The sequence below is a fragment of the Marmota flaviventris genome, chromosome 6 (assembly GCF_047511675.1).
Source record: "Marmota flaviventris isolate mMarFla1 chromosome 6, mMarFla1.hap1, whole genome shotgun sequence".
Lineage (NCBI taxonomy): Eukaryota > Metazoa > Chordata > Mammalia > Rodentia > Sciuridae > Marmota > Marmota flaviventris.
In genome coordinates, this window is record NC_092503.1 from 21,404,731 (window position 1) to 21,426,652 (window position 21,922).

The 21,922-nt window shown below is 40.8% G+C and overlaps 1 protein-coding gene across 2 annotated transcripts in view; it reads right to left on the minus strand.

Annotated features, from left to right (window-relative positions):
• Nucleotides 1–21,493, minus strand: part of Utrn (utrophin) — a 515,075-nt gene extending 493,582 nt beyond the window's left edge. The window contains exons 1-2 of one of the 2 annotated variants that reach the window (XM_071612949.1): nucleotides 20,831–21,493; nucleotides 14,230–14,398 (exon numbers count right to left, since the gene is read on the minus strand). In XM_071612949.1, coding sequence (XP_071469050.1) covers nucleotides 14,230–14,308 — 79 coding nt within the window. In that variant the 5' untranslated portion in view covers nucleotides 14,309–14,398; nucleotides 20,831–21,493. Of the gene's footprint in view, nucleotides 1–14,229; nucleotides 14,399–20,101; nucleotides 20,306–20,830 lie in introns of those variants that run through there. The other variant, XM_071612948.1, reaches the window with a different exon arrangement.
• Nucleotides 21,494–21,922: the final 429 nt, after the last annotated feature.

Sequence of the window (21,922 nt, forward strand, 5' to 3'; positions counted from 1 at the left end):
CGTAACATCTTTAAAAGATCCCCACAAATTACTCAGGAAAGTAGTCAAGACTCCAGCTGCCAATTTTCAAAGACTGACCCCAGCCCAACCCAATCTCATACATGTGAAAAGATGTGGGGGGAGGGTCACACGTGTGTACCTCTTAAATACTTCTCAGGCACCATGAACTCTCTCTCGAGTACCCCAATTACTGCCCTTCCCCCTCAAAACCCTGACGGAATGTCTTCACTTACCAGGTGCTAAAGCCAAAAGCCAGCCGTCTGCCTCTCCAGCTGTCTCCCTCTCTACCACACCTGTTACCACCATTGGGGCACCTATCTCCTACCTAAAGCGTTCAAAGCCTCCCCTCTCCCCCTCCCACACTGCCACCACCATAGTCTAGGCCTCTAATAACCTCCTACTCTTCAACGGTGATGGCCACCCAATGACCCTCTGGGACCGCAGCCATGCACCAACACCTGTGCTCTCCATCCTCCATGACACAGCTAGAACTCAACTCTGTAGGCAAATCCAATCAGATCAACCTTCTGCTTAAAGCCTTTCAGGGGTGGCAGGGCCTTCCAAACCCCACATAAGCTCCTGGTTTTGGAAGGCCCAGAGAAAGGAGGGCATCTCCAATTGCCAAAAACCAAACAGTAAGTGTATGACCTGGTACTGTAGTTAAGGTTTATGGTGTGGCAGGTGGTATGTTTACACACTGGGTGTGCACTCTCGTGAGTGTGTATAGTTCATGGAATTCTGTTCCTAGAGATTAGTTTTTTTTAAAAAAATAATAATAATAACAAAGTGACACATGAATAGGACTGCAGTGGATCTTGGGGTTCGTCACACAGAGCTGCCTTCCAGGCCCATGGCAATGTTTCATTCCTTGGCTACTGGCCTGGGCTGCAGCCCTAGCTAGCTCAGCATAGCTACCTTACCCAATCCTTCATCTCGCGTCTTTCCCGGGGCCAGCCAAGGCCTACGGATCAAGCTCTGGGTCCAAAGATTCAATACCATCATCTCAACCTGGAAAACCTTCGGAGGGCCATCCCAGTGTCAAAGCCCTTGCGGATCCAATGGTGCCCTATTTAAAAACTACAACAAAACAAAGTGGCCCTGGGTCCAATCCCCAATTATCACCCCTAAATCTCTGATCTGCCATCAATTCCCTCTACTCAGCCCTCCCCACCTCCCCAAGCTTTCTCTACTTCGTACTAACTCTTGAGATCTCAGTTCACATAATCCATTCTTCTAAGATATCTTTCCTGAGGCTCCTGGGTACCAGATACCCTTCTGATGAGCTCAAGTGGCAACCTGTGCTGCTTCACTTTTAGAACTGTATACCTCCCTGTTTCCTCTGTCCTCTTAAAATCCTCTGTAACTGTCCTCCTTAAGTGGCAGACACTGGACAGTTGGAACTCATGTCATGTTCACCCTATCCAGATCCAAGTACCTAACCCACAGTAGGATGAGGTGACACAATGCTGTTCATTTTGCCAAACAAAACCTAGGAATCGCCAGTACACAACACAACAGTGCTTGCAAGAGTTTTCAGCCAAGAAACTTTGTTTATTCTTAAAGGCAAAGGGAACCACCATTTCTGAAATACCAGCTTACATGCTAGAATTTAGATTGTTGATTATAAGGATTGGAAAGATGAAACTTAAAAACAGCATGACAATAGCAGTCTCTTCCCAAAACCTCTGCAGCACAGCCCCACAATGAGTAAAGCATCTGCTGGAGGAATCATTATGATTTCTGAGCACCCCAGCTTTATTGACTAAACTCCAATGACCTTTCCACCATTTAATTATTCCCTAAATGAAAGGTATTTTCCAACATCTGCTCTTAATTTATTTTTAATTTGCATTTACTCTATCCTCTCTGTTGAAGCTGGAATTACTAATACAGGATGACATTATCTTCACAGCGTCACATTAAACACTCTACTCTTCAATTAAAGTTGCACTAAAATAGTTTTCCAGTCTCTTTTTGCATATAGATTTTCTTCTGTTAAAGACTATTATCTGCACTTTGAAACGAGATTAATATCACCTTTCTTTGCTACTACCTTTCCAAACATGAACACGCTTTCTCTTTTTTTTTCTCCTTTTATTTAGTCTAGTTTTTCATAAAGTATAACCTATCTTTCATAATGTGTATAGAAAAAAATTGAAATACTCTCAAAACTTAATCCAATTTAAATTCACCCATAAATTGACCAAAAGGTAATGTGAGAAAAATAGGAATAGTTGACTAAGGAGTAGAAATAACTCTAAAATGTTCAGAAGGAAATCAAGTTAAGAAAATCGAATCGGAGGGAAAAGATCCTAACTAGTTTTGAAAATCTGAGCTACAGTACGATTTGAAAAACGATATGCCTAAATGAAAGATATAAAACAAGTGCCAGAAAGATGAAGTTTACATTGAGGCTTTACACATGCTGTTACTAACTGCTATCCGTCTTTCAAACCCTTCCCTCACTCCACCTCCACCTGGACCACTCTGCCCAAGTCCCCAAAAGCTCCAACCTCAACATTTACTCTAACCACAGTTTTACCTGCTCCAGGCCTCTCTCTAAAACTCTGCCTTCTATATTAATGATTCATGCTGCCACCCAAGTTTTCTGTCTGATAAACAGTCATGAGCCACTCATTAACCCACTTCAAAACCTGTAGTGACTCCCTTAGTCTGCTCTAAACAACTTTCAAAATCTGACTCTAAGCTCTCCCATCACCCCCATTACTCCAGCCACATTCAAGTAGCATCTACTGACTCAAAACACGCTGTTCTTTTTCCATCAGCTATAATGTTCTCCCCCCCCCCACTGTCCACCTGCCTGCCTCCTATGCCTTCTTCAAGACCCACCTCAAATTCCCCTCATTAGGGTCCTCTCCTACTCACCCTACCCTCACTCCCACAGGAAAGAGCTGTCCTTACTATTATGTTTTCGCTGCCTTTTATATAATGCACTGATTTTTGCACAAAAATATCTGTTTATGCTTTCCATTTCCATCAGTCTGTTGTGCCAGAGTGCACAACAGGAAGAGAAATGTGTCTTGCTCACCTCTGCACCGAGCATCCAGCAACAGTGTCTGGGCAATAACCATTGGCTGGACTAATAAGATGTATGCACACTCATCTAATTTTGCAAAACCATTAAAAGATCCCAGTAAGCCTTTATTGAGCACTTACTGTGTGTGTAGACTCAGCCAAATGCTGACATCAAAAAATTCAAATGAGGAAAACACACACATATCCAAAAGTCAGAAGAACCGAAAATAGAAATAAAGAGTGAACAAGAAGGAAAGATCAATACTGGCACAGTGATCAGAGAGAAAAAAGCTTTGTGGCATTTATGCTGATGTTCCAAGGATGAAGGTTTCCAAATCATAGGGCGGAGAGAAGAACCAGGCACAGAAACCAAAACAAGCAGAAGCAGGAGAATGACCACGGATGGTCTTCACATGACCCTGCTGGCCTCTTAACAGTGGTGTGGGGGACAAAATGTGAGATGGGGGTGAGGCGCAATGATGCTAGAAAGGTAGGATGGATTTACACCGCCTTAAATGTCTCATCTAAAGTTGGCACAGTGCTGGGCATGGTGATGCATACCTGTAATCCCAGCAGCTTGGGAAGGCTGAGGCAGGAGGATCGCCAGTTCAAAATCAGCCTCAGCAATTCTTAGTGAGGACCTAAACAACTCAGGGAGACCTTGTCTCAAAATAAAATATAAAAAGGGCTGGGGATGTGGCTCAATGTTACAGAGCCCCTGGGTTCAATATCTGGTACCAAAAAATAAACAACTAAAGTCGGTACACTGAGTTCTCCTTCCTGGGCTGTCTGCCCTGATACCCCCAGAATAACACTTTTCCTGCCCCAAATGCACAAGGTTTCCCTGAGACAGATAGAAAGTGTATACACATGTGTATGCTCTCCAAATACGGATACCCTCCTAACATAACTGGTAGCATCTCTTGAAATGCACATGCAAGTTAAAAATAATTCAAGTCCACTCATTCTTCTATACAGTTAGTCTTATAATGGGAGTTATATATAATTAAGAGTCTAACATGTCACATGCTATGGAACTGACCCTCAATACCACATTTAAAAACATAGAAGTTAACATTTCTACATTCTATAGTATGTCTAAACATTTAAAGGGATCTCATGTGGTAGCAGTAAACTAGAACACATACAGAATTTTATTTACAAGTGCCCCAGAAGCTGGGCTTTGGGGTAAGACCAGGAGACTTTGACATCAAATAAGACTCAAAGTCAGGTGGGACTGGGGAAATAGCTCAGTGCAGAGTGCTGGCCTCCCACGCACAAGGCCCTGCACTCAATCCCCAGTAGGAAAGAAAAGAAAGGAAGGAAGGAAGGAAGGAAGGAAGGAAGGAAGGAAGGAAGGAAGGAAGGCAGGCAAGAAGGAAGACACTCTCCCATCCAGTTGATAATTGCTTGCTAAAATTTAGAAGACAATATAAAATTTCAAAACTGGTAACAATCCACTTTGAGAAATGGGTCACATGTAAGTGTATGTGTTGAGGTGTAGATTTTACCAGTTAACTTCCTCCTTTTTCTTTAAAACTTACCCCCACATTGTAAGATGGCCAACATCTCACAAAAAATCCTTGATCCAACATAGACCATCATCTCAAGTGGGCTCCACCAGGTGCTCCTTTTTAGATTCCCAATCTTAAGTCTGTCTCAGGAACAGATCCCATTAAATTCTAAAATGTGATCTCCAGTCCCACACATTGACATAAAGAGAAGCAAATGTGTATCTCAAATTACCCTGAAGGTTGTTGAATCAATGAAGAAATTAAAATCCCTTCCTGTGCCTTCAAAGAAATCAGACCCAAGGTACCTGCAAATAACCCAAGGTCTGTAAGAGATTTGGGGTTTGTGGTTTGGTTTGGTTTAGCTCAGTTTGGCTAACTAACCATAAGGACATCCGGACCCCTAGGGTACTTGCCATGGTGGTCTCTGAGCCACTTAACTCCTTAGTTCATCTTTAGCATAAAAATCATCATTCGGGCTGGGGTTGTGGCTCAGTGGTACAGTACTCACCTGGCACATGCGATGCCCTGGGTTAGATCCTCAGCATCACATAAGCAAATAAATAAATAAAATGAAGGTATTATGTCCAACCACAACTAAAAAAATAAATATTTTTTTTAAAAAATCATCATTCATCTTTTTAAATTCACTTATTTTAAAAGAATGATAGACAAATTATTTCATATCAAAAGGAAGCATAGTTATATTAAAATTACCAGAAATCACCCAGAATTTTAAAAACAGGGAGGCAAATATACTTTTCTCTGAACTTAAGATAAGAAAATTTGAACAGAGTGTAAATGGGAGAATTTTTTTTCCTACCACAAGTTACAAACACATGTCTTGCAAATGATGTCTTAGGAAATGCACATGAGAAGCTTTACAATGAATTGATCAGAACTCCATGTTCAAGTATTACCTAGGAAAAGAACCCAGGATGAGACGTTAGACTCCCAGGAGGTAGAGGCTTAACACACTGAGGTGGCAACTGAGGAACTCAATGAAGAAATACTCCAGTCTGAAATACTCTCGTGAGGTCTTCTGGTTCAATGGGCCACAATAAGAAACAGCCCCACATTGCAATCTCCTGACCCACTTTCCTTGGTTTTACCTTCACTCAGCATAAACCACAACTTTCAAAACACCGGGACCAAGAAAAAGCATCCATTAACTTTTTAAATTGTTTAAAGGAAAGTATTTACAAGTTTTTTTAAAAATCATAAACATTTGACTATAACTTTCCTTGCTCCTCTGAAATGCAGACTACTTTTACTTTGATTCAGAGTGTCAAACCTCCCTTTCTTGTGTATAAACCAACAATGCTAGAGAGAATAACCCAGGGGACTTGTTAACACTCCGATGTAGCTGGGTGCAGTGGCACAGGCCTGTAATCCTGTAATCCCAGAGGCTCAGGAGGCTGGGGCACGAGGACTGCAAGTTCAAAGCCAGCCTCAGCAAAAGCGAGGCGCTAAGCAACTCAGTGAGACCCTGTCTCTAAATAAAATACAAAATAGGGCTGGGGATGTGGCTCAGTGGTCGAATGCCCTGAGTTCAATCCCCAGTACCAAAACAAACAAACAAAAAACCTCCTAATGCCAAGACCCCATCCCACCTAAGTGAGTCAGAATCCAGAAGGTCACTTCCAACATACAGCCTGAGTTAGGAACTCCATACATGACAAACTCAAAATAAAAACATATGCATAAATCTATGTAATTATGGAATTAATGTTAGATAATGCCACTCACATCATCTATGGGAACAAGAGAACTAGTCAACCTCAATATGTATTTCACCCCACAATCCTCTTCATGTAATACCATATACCAAAATCTTATTTAGAAAACAAAATTGAAGAAATTTACAAATTATATGTTATAAATGTTGTAGATGAACACAATACCTTTATTTTATTTATCTTTATGTGGTGCTGAGGATTGAACCTAGGGCCTCACACATGTGAGACAAGCACTCTACCACTGAGCCACAACCTCAGCCCCTACAAATATCAACTCTATGGAATTACAGAAGACCTAAACAGATAAAAGCTGTATCACTTCAGAGACACAAAATCATATTTTTTTAATGGACTTCTCTGCTATATCAGAAATGTCATTATGTGGTTTTCTTTTTCTCCCCAACTCTTTGAAAAAAAGGTATTGTTAAAATTATCAAACTGGACACAAATAATAATTGCCAGCCAGACAGCCCACACACAAACAAAAAAAACATATATTTGAAAATATCGATCAATCAGTTGTTATTCTTGTGCTTTTTGTATCATTGAGCTCAACTGCCATGATAGAACTGGTTATTTTTTTAAGAAACCAAATTTCCAAAACTGATGAAAAATTGTACCACCCCACACCTTAACATTAGCTGCCAATTTTTATTAACTGGGACAAGTGAACACATTTCTGATAGAGAAGCCCCACATGACACAAATAAACCTTAGGTATCTGGCAATTAATTCAAAGGCACAAATAGAGGACCAGACATACATGGAAGCCAGAAGCTATATCTGCCTCCTGGAGGTGACAGGTCAATCCAGAAATAAAGCAAGCAAAAGTGAAAGGAGAGAAACCCACTTTCCATTCCTGGGTCCAGAAGCCATCATCTCATGAGAAAATATACATTAAAAACTCACACTGACTCACAGTATAAATGTTGGATTGAGTGTAGTTCTTATCAAGCAGTTCAGGCATACGAAAAGATAAACAGGATAATAATATCAAATGCTTCTCCTCCACACACAGTTTAAGGGGAAAAAAATCTGGCCAATGCATCTAAAACCACCTGCGTCCCCTTTCTTCATTGCTTTAGATTAAATTTTAACTAATATTTACAACTGTTAAATGAGCGTGTATGTTCCCTTGTTCCCAGAAAAAAAATCATCATATCAGCATCTAGTGCAAACTTCTGGGTTCACATGAGGTTCAATAAAATTGAGTTTTCCATTCTGTCTCTATAATTAATGCACTTCCCTTGCTTAGAATCATTCTAAGCAATTCACATTTTCCGGTTGTGAATGGATCTATCGTCTCTGCAGCTTTCACCGTCAGAGTAACAGGTCATGAGAATCGCATTAATACAGAAAACTTTCTTACGACTGCACTGCTTCAGCATAATGTGGTGACAATATGGACAAGAATTTTATAGGCATTACAAGAATAGCTGCTCTCCTCCACCAGGGTTGAATTTCCACCAGGGTTCCTGTCCATCACCACAAATCCCTAGGGCTCATGGAAAAAAAACAAACCTACTCAAAGACATGCCTTCAAAGCACAGGAATTCCAGCCCAGTAAAGCTTTAGGAGGAAAAATGAGTTATTTTTCACAGTCCCTTAAGCTATTTAGAAAAATACCCTCATAGATGCTTTTTTAAACTTAAGAGAGAGAAGTAGACCAATGACTCCCTAAATACCACTCAGTCACCCTCTTTTCCTAAAGAAAGAGCTCTGCAAGGTCAACAAAGGTCATCTTCCACATAATTTGCATCACACTGAATCTTATTAGATGATTTTACTTTATTGTAAACACAGCATACTTCCACGAGGCTTGCTATAAATGTAACCAGGTATAATAGTCTGTATTAAAGAATTGTCTGATTTCACTGGCCTCTCTTCTTCCCACACTCCTCTATCAACTCTTTCAATACCACAGTTATGTATCTGGGCATCAGACCAGGGCTTAACCTGTGCCAAATGTTAGGGCATCTGAAATCCACTACCTTTTCTACCAGCCAGTTAAAAACTTTACGCAACAGTTAGAGGAAAAGAGAAAAGGGAATTCACATCAGAAAGAGATTATCAGTTTCTCTATTTCAACCAAAGGACTGCCTGTTCTCTGGTATCTTCCCCTCTGCCACCTCTCAACAGAGAATGACAGAAACCAATGTCAAAAAACAAGGAAGGGCTGGGGCTGTGGCTCAGTGGTAGAGCGCTCGCCTAGCAATGTACAAGGCCCTGGGTTCGATCCTCAGCACCACATATAAATAAAGTTAGTGTGTGAAACTACAACTAAAAAAAATAAATAAACATCTTTAAAAAAAAATCAAGGAAGACCTCAACAGGCCCAGAAGGAACAGTTCTGTCTCTTACAACTGTCCCTCCCTTGGCAGGGCTATGAGGCCAATCAGGGACCTAGAGAAGCTCTGCCTCTCAGCCCAACTTTGGTAACTATGAAGGAAAAGGCAGAAAGACTGTCTAGATACAGTTAATACAGGACAAATTTGCAAGGGACAAATACAAAATGAAGAACCACCAACATCAACAGAATCAACTGCCTTGTAAATTAGAAGACTGAGTACTACACAGAGGTCAAAGGCAGAGTTTCTGAAATCACATCACCTCCATCTAATCCCATCTCTGACGTTTTCAAGCTCTGGAGCAATTTTTATTGAATAAACATTTATTGTTCACTTACTTGAGCTGGACACTGGGCTTGGTACCAGGGAGATCTGGGTCCCTGCTCTTGTGAGGTTAAATTCTTAGTGGGAAGGATATTAACCAATACATCATACAAGAAAAGCACCAGACGGCAATAAGAACACAGGAAACTTAAATGTAGTGGTGCAGTCAAGAGTGACTGGGAAACTTTGATTGGGCAAAGGGGAGGGTGGAGAGGACAGGGGGCATGGGGGTAGGAAAGATGGTGGAGCTCCATGGACATTATTACCCTAAGTACATGTATGACTGCACCTATGGTGGGATGCTACATCGTGTACAACCAGAGAATTGAAAAGTTGTACTGCAATTGTGTACAACCAATCAAAATGCATTCTGTTGTCATATATACCTAATTGAAATAAATAAATATTTTTTTAAAAAAACAAATAAATTAATTTAAAAAAAAAGTGACTGGGAGAGCTGCTTTCCAAAGCCAGCTGGGAAGATCTCTCAGGAGATGACACTTAAGCCTAGATCCAAAGGCATCAGACAAAGATGAAGGAAAGTGGTATGTGTAAAGGCCCCGGGGGCAGGCACTAACAAGAAAATGAAAGAAGGCCAGTGCAGCAAAGCACTTCTGTATAACTGGTGTTTGTCATCTTTAAAACAATGTTGTAAAAATTGAACACTGAGCAGAGTATCTGCTCCTGGCATGTGTCCAGTAAATGTAAGATGCTAAATTAAAAAAGAAGTAAACAAAAGCCAGGCACCGTGGTGCACGCCTGTAATCTAGCAGCTTGGGAGGCTGAAGCAGGAGGATCAAGAGTTCAAAGCCAGCCTCAGCAATTCAGCGAGGCCCTAAGCAACTCAGCAAGATCCTGTCTCTATATAAAATATTTTTTTAAAAGGCCTGGGGATGTGGCTTAGTTGTAAAATGCCTGTGGGTTCAATCCTTACTACCAAATACAATAAAACGAGTAGAAGATGCTAGAATCTCACGATCATCATCATCAGTGTCATCCCATCATTAGCAGCAAGGTGCCTTGTTAAAGGCATGATTTATATGGCTTCTAAATTCCCTCAACAATTATCCCAGGATTAGACAAGAATACAGGAAGTGAAGAAAGAAATGATACCACTGAGACACTCCAGCTTTCTGTCCAAGGCTTTTTAAAGGGTGCATGGTACCACAATGTAGAGTGCACCCCACCACTTCACGGCCCTCTCTCACCTAAACCCCTAACTGTCCAAATCTCCACTTGGAGCTTGCTGATACACTCTTCTTAGCTCTAAGAGCTACCCTTTGGGCTCAAACTCTCCACAACAGCACCGAGAACAGGAGAGGATGACAAGTCTCTATTATTAGCTTTCAGGTAGGTTAGTTACTGACCGAATGAAACAGCAGGGCTGACATTCTTTGATTTTATGTGCATCTGCAACCCTTGTATTATTTCATATTTTACAATGTTCCAAGCAGAAGCTCATACATCACATACTCCACTGGCAATGTATTTCACTTAAAAAATTATTATTCTTGGCCTCCTGTCTCAAAATCTTTACTACCTTGTTAAGCTTTCTGAAGCCTGCTAAGGCTGTCAATAACATAGTCATTGATGACAAACTTGACTATGTGCCTTTAAAGGAGAGAAAAACCTACTTTTACCCAATCTCCAATCCTTGATCATTAAAGATCAAATTCTTTCCAGTTACTTCACTCAAATCCAGGGTAAATGTACTACAACCATAAAGAAGTATATGGCTTTTATATTCATGAAACTATTCCATTACCTATCCCTGATAGCTTCGTATTTCTGTTTAGATGGTGGAAATAGCTTTTAAACATAAAAAACCTTAAACAGCATGAAGCCAACTAAGACAGAATGAGGGCAATAAATAATCCCAATAACTTAACACAAAATGCATATATATTTTATTATGCCAGGCTTTTAGACTGTCCAAACTCAGGGATCTGGGGAGAACAGAAGAATCTTCATAAACCAAAACTTTAAATTGGTCAATATATTTTCGACATTACATTTTTCCACCCCAATCTCTCCTCCTGCCGCCTCATTCAAACCCCAAAAGGAAGAAACCTAGAATAGTGGATTACAATCAAAATTCTCCAATAAGAAAATATTCCATTTTCGTTTGTTCACTTGTTTGTTGTTATTGTTTTACATTGCTGGAGATTGACCCCAGCACCTGGTGCGTGACAGGCACATGCTCTGTCACTGAGCTACAGCCCAATTCTTTCCTTAAAAAAAAAAAAGGAAAAAGCAATAAATTCAGCACAGACCATGTTCAAGAATAATGTTTTAAAAAATATATACTGTGTGTAGATGATGCCTATGGTATTAAATTTTTTAAATCTCTTAATAATATATAAATTTTGGAGAACCATTTACCACTGTATGCAAAGAATTTACCTTTTAAAAAATTCTTAAACTATCTTCCCAGAAAGAAAGATTGAGACTAACAGCCTCATTCAAATCCAAACTTATCTATTCGGTTTTGCAACATAATCCAACCAAAAAGAATGAGATTCATATCTCAGCTATGCAACAGCTAAATTTTCAATGTGTTTTGAAGTAGATACTTTTTAAGAAAAGAGTAATAGTAATAACTTTGGCATTAAAACACTACAGGCAATTTGAGAGTCTTTTAAAATACAATAATTAAGCAATAGAGGTTGCCAAAGAGCTTTAGAAAATACATACAGACAAAAAGAGAAAAATAATAATCCCAAAGTACAGAGATGATCAGTTTTAACATTTTAGTTTACACCCCACTAATTTTGTTATAAGATATTTTTCATAAGAATAAATTCACATATTACATATTTTAACAATATATTGAGAACAAATTACTATGTTTATACACATGTACTCACACACATACATACACACATATCTTTTTTTTTTTTTAAAGAGAGAGAGTGAGAGAGAGAGAATTTTTTAATGTTTATTTTTTAGTTTTCGGCAGACACAACATCTTTGTATGTGGTGCTGAGGATCGAACCCGGGCCCCACGCATGCCAGGCGAGCGCGCTACCGCTTGAGCCACATCCCCAGCCCACACACATATCCTTATCAATTTTTTTGAATGCATAATCTTCTTTATGGGTATACACTGATTTAATTAGCTCCACTGAGGTTCTATATAATCTGTTCAGTGCACTACAGTAAAAAAACAGAGTGAGCAAGGCACAGTGGCACATACTCATAATCCCAGCGGCTGGGGAGGCTGATGCAGGAGGATTGCGAGTTCAAAGCCAGCCTCAGCAAAAGCAAGGCGCTAAGCAACTCAATGAGACCCTGTCTCTAAATAAGATACCAAATAGGGCTCAGTAGTCAAGTGACCCTGAGTTCAATCCCTGATTCCTCCCCACTCAACGCCCCCCCGAAAAAAAACAGAATAAGCCTACCACTATTTCCAAGTTATTTGACTGTGATATTCTTTTTGAATTACACATTAACCTTAGAACTTGAGAACCTTTCAAAATACTTTGAGCAATAATAACCTAACCAATCCCCGATATTGGGTTTTTTTATGGTTTTCCACTTTTTGTTTTATAAATAATGCTGTGATCAATGTCTTGAATGTGCATTTATATGCACTGCCTATGGGAAAACTCTCAAAATAGAGTTACTTCACTAATTAATATAACCTTGTTAAAAACAAGTTCAATCCTCAGCACCAAAAACAAAAGTTATAATTTTTGCCAAAACATCCCCTAACAATGTATGAGTTAGCCCACATAAACAACAACTTTAAATTTAAAGAATATGTTGGAAGTTTATATGCTTATCATCTATACCCAGTATTTTTAAACTTACATAATTACTCTTTAATGGACATGGACAAAGTACCAGTAATAAATATCAAAGGTCTTAGTGTAACGGAAGTTGACTCATGAAACTATCTAGGATCATAACACCTCACAATTCATAAAACATGAACAATATGGAGACATTAAATAAATAGTCTCTCCTTCATTTTCCTCTTTATCACCTTTACATATTTCTGAATATAGTCTGCACTGTTAAGAGGTTATTAACAATCCCTTATATTTATATAGTACTTTATACCACTAAGACATTTTAAAAAGAAGAAGAAGAAGTTTAGGGGATGAGAATATTCTAGAAGCACACTTTAAAGTGTATAAACCAAAGGACAGGAAGCTGTCCTTCAAAAGATCCTTCAAGCTCCAAAATATCCACTTACACATTTACAGCAAAGTCTCTAATATCCCAAATCTTTACCAACCAGCCAACACCGGTATTGTGGAGGGAAATGTGTATCCTAAAATATTGAATGAGGTCTTATTTTCAGCGCATATACCTGCAGTTTCAAATAAGAAATAAGCTCCTACCATAATATATGGATGGCTCACATAGCCAAAACAGGCTTTGAGTTCCTTTTTTAAAGTGACAGTGGATGTAATTTTGTACCTCAAAGTAACTCTCAAAGTTACTTAAGTATAGTGTTCACACCCAGCATAAAGTTCTGTGTAATTTGCAAAGCTCCAAAAGGCCCTGCCTGCTCAAAAATATCTCCCCTTTAAGCCAGTCTCAGAATCATATTGAAGCTTTTTAAAAATTACAGTAATTTTTATTCAATAGGTCTGGAGTAGAGCCAACACATCTGCATTTGTAAAATCTCCCCAGTTGATTCATTCGTACAGCCGGCATCAAAAAGCACTCAGTTACATAAGACTAGGGAAAGAGAGGTATCCTGAGGTCCCCAGTGTTTGTATGAAAACTGTTCATCTGTCTTGGTCCAGTTGATTTGGTTATTTAGGGGAACACTGTACCTTGAGAAGGTTCAAAAGGGGAGCGAAGGTAGGGTGCCTGTTGGCCAAGCACTAGCCACCCAGAGAGATGGGAGGTGAGCATACTGTTAATGGAATCAATCCTTTAGGAGATCCTTCCTCCCAGAAATGATGGTACTTCCTATGTTAAGCATATAATTCCCTTCAAATTTCAAAAATACAGAAGAAAATGCTCAGGCATGTTTCTGTATTTTAATGGCAGTTTTATTCCCAAACAGCATTTAGCTACAAGTACCAGTTTCACCAAGCAATACCAGTCAACATGCAATGAGACAAAATTGGATCAAGAAATTAACGCAGAGACATTATATTACCTTTGACAAATTAATGGTCATTTGTCAGAATTAAGTTTCTGAAAAGAAGTTTGCCTCACAAGAGCAATGCAAAACAAGCCAAGAAACCTATGTCTTCTAAATAGTTTCTGCATAAAAATCCAGAATTATCTTGGGCTTCCATGACTTACCAGATCTGGACTTAATGATGTCACTGAACTCATTCTGCCCATCATCGGACCTGGCTTCGTGCTCTCCATACTTGGCCATCCTGGCTGAGTTTCAGCGCAATCCAAAGACTTTCCCAAGTCCTTTTTAAGACTTTCTACTTTGTTTGGTGGTTCAGCCTGGCATCAATGCCTAAAAAGAAAAGAAAAAGCATTGATTTGTTTGTGTGTGTACATATGTATGTATGTATGTGTGTATATTTATATCTATCTTAGATATAGATATACACACATACATACATATGTACACACAGATAGATATAGATATACACACACACATAAACATATGTATCCTGTTAAGAGGATATTAATAATCCCTTATATTTATATAGTACTTTATACCACTGAGACATTTTTTAAAAAGAAGTTTAGGGGATGAGAACATTCTAGAAGCATATTTTAAAGTATATAAACTAAAGGATAGGAAGCTATCTTTCAAAAGATCCTTCAAGCTCCAAAATATCCACTTACACACACACAAATATATATATATATATATACACACATACATATAAACACATAGGTACATACAGTTATTTATAGTAACTATTCCTTCAGCAAAAATGTATTGAGGGCCTACCATGTGTAAGACACACAGATCCAGACAGTGGGGATTTGATTACCAACAAGAAACACAGCTTCCATTATTATGGAACTTACAGATACTAAGCAATTAATTATACAATGAATTATTTCTTTACAATACTGATAGTCTACAAACATACAAAGGAGAATTACTGAGTAATGAAGCATATGGCAGAGGAATTCGACCTGCCCTGGGCAATTGAGAAGGCTTTCTTGAAGAAATGATACTTGAGCTCAGTTTTTAAGGATAAGAAGAAATTAATTAGCCAGGAAGGGAAATAGAAAAAGTACGAGCTTTCCATGTGAAGTAGTGCAAAGACCAATGGAGCATGTGAAGTGCCTTTGGAGAGAAGTCAGCCAGGAAGCAATGTATCTGAGCAACAAGGTGAGGAAGGTTAGGCAAGACCAGAGACAGGGTTTCTGGTCAAGGCTCCTAGTCTTCAGAAGCTAGAGGTCCAGTAGATGGTTTTAAGCATGGCCAGATTGTCCTTTTATAAAGACATTCTGACTTGTAGGTGGACCACAGTGACATGTGGGAACCAGCAAAAACTATAGCAGGATTATGCAAAATGCTAATTAAACAATCTACACCATGGATATATAGATGCTGAGTAAAAATTTCTTTCAACTCTTCTACACATTTGAAATTTTTTATGATAATATGTTGGGGAAAAAATTCCTACCTTGACCAGTAATCAGACTTGATTTAACCAACAAGAGGACATCATACCATGCAATGGAAAATATAATACATCATCTATATGGTATTCTTGCCAAAGTTTTACCGTCATGAGCAGACAAATCTAGACAGTGGGTGGTTTTCCAAACATATGGTCTAGTCACTCCAAAACTGTCAACTTCCAGAAAACTTAAATTTCTGAGGAAGGGGGAACTTTGTGGATTAAAGGAGACTAAATAGATATAACAACCAAATGCAATTCTTGATTGCACATAAAATTTTAAAACAAAACATCTTGGAAATCATTTCAAAAATATGAAATTGGAGTGTACATTAGGCAATAAATTTCTTCAACATTAATTAATGGTGGTGTTATACAGGAGAATGTCTTTGATTGTAGGAGATACGTGATGAAATATTTAACAATGAAGTATGACAATATTTTCCTTCAACTTAATTTCAATCAGGGCAGCATTGATCTATCAATATGTACACTGATGTGTATTTGGATGTATATGTGCATAGATACGCACTCACAAAGAGAGGAAGTAAACATTGTAAAGTAAATGAGGAAACTAGTTAAAGAGCACTTGAATATTTATTGTGCTAATCTTTCCATTATAATATTATGGGCAGGGCTGGGGATGTGGCTCAAGCAGTAGCGCGCTCGCCTGGCATGCGTGCGGCCCAGGTTCCATCCTCAGCACCACATACAAACAAAGATGTTGTGTCCGCCGATAACTAAAAAATAAATATTAAAAATTCTCTCTCTCTCTCTAAAAAAAAAAATAGATAAATAAACAATGGCCACATTGTGTTATTTATCAATATCTAGGTAGTTCCTCTAAAAATAATAATCATAATAATAATAATATGGGCAGGATTATTGCCTAAACATTAGGCAATAAACAATGGGTAGAAAGAAAAATGAGTTTTCTGTGTGGGATATTTGGGTATTAAATAAAGAAGGTCAGTAGGATTTGTGAACTGATTGGATTTTAGAAGTTGAGGACACTAATGTGCAGAATGACTCCCCAATTTTGGATGGCCAATTAGGTGGACGGTGAGTCATTCACTGAGCTGGGGAACACTGGAGGACAGCTGGTGGGAAGAAAAAATCATGAATGTGGTTTGGATTTGCTGAGTTTGAGATGCCTCCAAAATACCTAAGAGAAGATGACTAAAGGCAGTTGGAAATACAGTTCTGAAGCTCAGAAATGGTCTGGATTAGACATATAAATCTAGGTCATTATATGGTATGTCCACTTGACATAGATTTTATTCTGGAAGGTTCATCACATGAATTTGAATGCACATAGGTACCACTCAGATAAAATAATCCTAATTCTTGGTTAACCAAGTGAGAAGCATCTTTAAATCTAAAGAACTGAATATTCTGTCCTGTAGTATGGCCATTTCACTAAGAACTCCAATAATCAGAGTACTAGACTGCCCCAAATACTTCCCAGGACACACTGCCCCAACAATCCAAAAAGAATCAGAATTCAATTTTAAGTTCAGCAATCTGCCTCTATGCTGATAATAACCCCCTTAAGAATATCCCAATGCCAACTGATAATCATTTAATTGAGACTATAACAGTCAACACATTCAAACGTTCATTTGCAGATAATGTACATTAATCCACATATTAAAACACATATCAGAATTAGGATATACTGCTACCCAGGACTGGACAACGCAATCATTTAATTCCAGAGTGCATCATATTACTATTTTTAAATATATAATTATATAATATTTTATATTTTATATATTGTTTTATAATGTAATATTGGAGAACTATGCCATATGGTATTATTTGGTTATATGTGACATATATAATCTATAATAACTTTTTTCTGATCAAGTCAGGAAAAAGGTATATTCTATTCATAAGAGCAAAATTACATTAGAAAAAAATTTTAAGTATTAAAGTGGTTGAAGTAGATGAAAACTAGTAAATTGCTAAAGCTTTAAGAACCATTTTCTCTCTAGTAGGGAAGAATATGTGGATTGATCATCAATCTGCCAGATTTTTATGAGAATATAAATTTTTTTTTTACTTTTTATATGTCTTTACCAGTACTAAAAATGTATGGATTATTGTATGGTTAACTTCCTTTCTTCGGGTACAAAACTGTAAAAGACTTGTTAAATTCTCAAGTGTATTTTAGTATATTCACGAACCAAAAACTTTGTTCAGAAGAATATATAAAAATTTTTATTATGGAAAATCAAGTTTTCCTGAGAAAGATTTCTTTCCTGGGTAAAACTAGTCCCTTTGAAAGATACATCTAATGTTCTTTTTCACAATTGGTCTTATCCAAGGGTCTCCAAGTCAAGGCTGCTCAGAGACTTTCCACACCATAAAAGAAAAAAGTAAATTGTTTACTTGGGACTTTTATTTCATTTGTGCAAAACCAGTAATACCACTCATTGCCACCCTAAAGCTAATTTGTCAAATTTTTGCTTAATAATAAAAATTACTTATATGCTGCAAAAATACAGCAGAAAAGGTGATCAAGGGCCAGAAATGAATGGGAAGAAGGAGAAAGCAGATATTTAATAATTGAGTAACAGTCACTGAATGTCACTTGTTGCTACTAATGCTCAATGACTCCAGATTAAGTTACAGAGGCAAAAAAAAAAAATGGCGAAATGCTGCAGCAACTCATAATTGGCTGTCAGGAGACCAAATTAAGATTTCACCACAAACAATGTGTCCCAGTGTGACCCTCCACTTCCACCCGTGTGTTCAGGGAGCTAATGCCATTCTCCACACAAAGCTAGGAGGGAAATTGAGAAGGATTGAGTGGGACATTGCTCTAGAAGCCTTAAGCCTTACACAATTGTAATTTATTGTTACCACTGGCCTATGTTTCCCCTCCCTTGAAATGACATTCTGTAAAGTTTAGCCAGGGGTTTCCCACAAACCAATTCACTCCACTCTACTACATTCACCAAGTCTTCCTTCAGAACATTTCTTTCTCTCATATGGACCAGAAGGCAACAGTGTGCCAATAAACCTAAAGTTAAAAGGCAGTAGATGGGGCTTGGGGCTGTAGCTCAGTGGTAGAGCACTTACCTAGCACAGATGAGGCACTGAGTTTGATCCTCAGCACCTCATAAAAAATAAATAAAAGATAGTGGAATGAGATGAACAGCATTACAGCATTACCCTAGGTATATGTATGAAGACACAAATGGTGTGACTCTACTGTGTGAACAACCAGAGAAATGAAAAATTGTTCTCTATATGTGTACTATGAATTGAAATGCATCCTGCGGTCATGTAGAACATATTAGAATAAACAAATTCAAAATAGGAAAAAAAATAAAGTTATAAAATGTTTTTAAAAGTTTTTTAAAAATGTTTTTAAAAAGGCAGTGGATGGCCTTAAAGCCAAAAGTAATGTTTTAAGTTTTTTTTAAAAAATATATTTTTATTATATATTTTATTTACTTATTTATATGTAAGAATGGAACCCAGTGCCTTACACATGCTAGGAAAGCGCTCTACCACTGAGCCACAACCCCAGGCCCCTAATTTTTTTTAATTTGGAAATATACAATGTAAAAAAATGCACCATTCAACAAGGTGCTATTATGAATGAATTTTCAACGATGTGCAATTATGATGGAAACGCGATTTACATCCTTGGGCAAAAACTATTCATTTACACTAGGAACCAAAACCATTCCTGGTGGAAAGCGTGGAAAAGCGAAGCCAAGGGAACACAAGTTTGCCGCTCAGCTTGAAGCATAGTAAAAGAAATCTCTCAGGGCCAAGAACTGCCATTCACACTCGGAAGCGCTCCAGGGAAGGTTAATACAACTGTGATTAATACTGTTTACAGGAGCAATAAATTTGAGGTAAACACCCAAAGGAGAGTTCAAGAACTGTCTCATCAGTCCCATAAATGCGGGTAAAGGGCCGGTGAATGGCCCCACATAAACCCTGACCCTTGACGCCTTAAGTACCCAAGAGCTTCACATTCCTCCAGCTCTCGCCTGACCCTGCGCTATCCGCAGCCTGCGTACCCAGCGCACATCAGCAACCATCCCATGCGCAGCCAGCCCGGAGGTGACAGAGACCGCTGCAAGTTCCAAAAAAAAAAAAAAAAAATGTATGGGACTGCAGCCGCCTGGACCCGGCTCATCTTAAACCTGGTGCGCTCTGGCAGCGGCTACCGGTGCACTGACCCTCCCAAGCGCACTGACCCGCGAGGCCCTGGTGACCCAGGTGACCTGAAAACTGGGAAAGAGGCCGCCCTGTCTGGGAGAGAGGAACACCCCAGGATTTGGGGCCGTGGAGTTACACCCAAGGCTCTCCAAGTCAATGTGGAAAAAAAAAAAGTGCGGGGGCCCCCCCTGCTCTAGGAGATCGAACACGTTTTCTCCCTCCCTTGAAAACCCCCTGAAATGAGTCCTTTTCGGAATCTGAGGCTTGATCTTTTATCAACAGGCCTTCCAAAAGTTGCACAGCCTACAATTAGAGCTTTGTGGGTTTTGTAAGTGGCCTTGGGCAACCAGAGCTTCGGACCCCGGACCAAAGAGAGAATGAATTACCTTGTCAGTTGCAGCAAGGGATGCCAAGAGTCCGGAAAGCGAGGCAACTGTGCGGGACAAGCCACCAATAGGGCACCCCCGTCCCGTAACCTCTCCGGAGCTGCTGGCAGGGAACGCCACACTTTCCGGGGCCCCACCCTCTGGAGCAGCAACCACCCAGAGGTCGAGCACGTCCCCTGCCAGGCGGCGGGCTGGGAAGTGCTCCCCAGCCCACTGACTACAAAACCACACTCTCTCCACCCTCTCCTAGCAGACACTGCCGGGGCCCCGCCTTCCCGGGGACGGGGTGTGTATGTGTGACAGGCTCTCCTAGGAGGCCACGTCCTCTTGGAGATCACTGGCCCAGCGCCCTTCTCCGCGCGAAGCACGGACACGCGACCCTCTTCCCGCAGCAGAGGGGAGGACTGGGGGAACAAGGCGGCAGCACCGAGCCGATCGGAGGGGTTTGAATCCTTCACAGCTAGTCCGGATTCCAACGACCTTCTCGCCCGAGCTCCTCAAGCTTCTGGCATTCTCTCCCCCGCCCAGGGAAGCCGAACTGAGGTTCCCAGGAAAGTGCACCCCAAAGTTGGCTACATCTCCGACTTTGGGACTTAGGAGGAGCTCGAGACACCCATCCCGGGCAAAAGAGCTGGAGAAAAGTCCAACCTCCTCCCACCTCCCGCCCCACTCCCTCGCAGGCTGTGGTCATATTACCCAGTCCCAGACTTCAATAATGCATGGGCTTACCTGCTCGCCCGCGGGCCACCGCGCCTACCCGCCGCCGCCGCCGCCGCCGCCGCCGCAGCCGCGCGTCCGGAGCGGACCACGGACTCCTCTAGGAGGGTTTGGGTCGTAGTAAACGGGGGATGTGCACGAGGGTGAATTTGGTAGTGCGAGCTATTTTGTTTGGTGATTTTTTTAAATGAAATGTGGAGGATCAGACAAGATTCGAAAGGAGAAAAAAAAATTAAAAATGACACCCGATTTGGAAAAGCCCCTGACTTGTGCAATCTTCCTCCGGGGTAGTTCCGCCAAAAACAAAAACAAAACAGTTCAAGCGCAAACCTGGGACAGGCGCGCAGGCACCAAGTTTGCCAAACACTACAGAGTTTTCCGTCTGCAAAGATGACTCAAAAGAAGGGGGGCACGGCTCCCCCCGGCTCCCCAATCGGCTTCGGGAACCAGAGACTCCTCCTCGCCCTTCGGCGGGAGAAAGCCCGCGGCGGCTACCGCTGGCCGTCCCTCTTCTCCGAGGAAAGGCGACTCCACAACTTTGTGCGCGAGAGCGGCTCGCTCCTCCGGCGGCTCCTCCTCCTCCTCCTCCTCCTCGTTCTCCTCCTCCTCCCGGCCGCGGGCCTGCCCCTTTGTTGGAATGGAGCGCTGGAGGCAGAAGAGAGAGGGTGGGGCACGGGAGCGATCGGCCGCGCGCCGCTGCCCCTGGAAAGGGGCTCGCGTCCGGGCACCCGGGGGTTCGCTCTCCCCAGGAAGAGGCCCAGCAGGTCTGGGCCTCCGGCCCGCGCGGCTCCAGCGCTCCCGCTCGGCTCTCCCGTCCTGCCGCTGGCCCAGCAACTTTGTTCATGGAAACCTGCCTTTCGGCTCCGGGTTCGTCCCTAACCGGGCCTCGGCGGCCACCTCGGGCCCCACTCCGGGAACGTGGCGCCGGGTCACCTGACCGCTCGCCCCGTCAATCAGCGCCTGCCCTGCGCACCCTCCCAGCCCGCAGCCGCCTGGCCCGGTGCGGCGCTCCCTGCGCAGCTTCGGGAGCAAACCCTGCAGCTGGGAGAGAAAGCTACTAAGCTACGATGAAGCCTTGCCCAAACACAGTGCCCTTTATTCAGA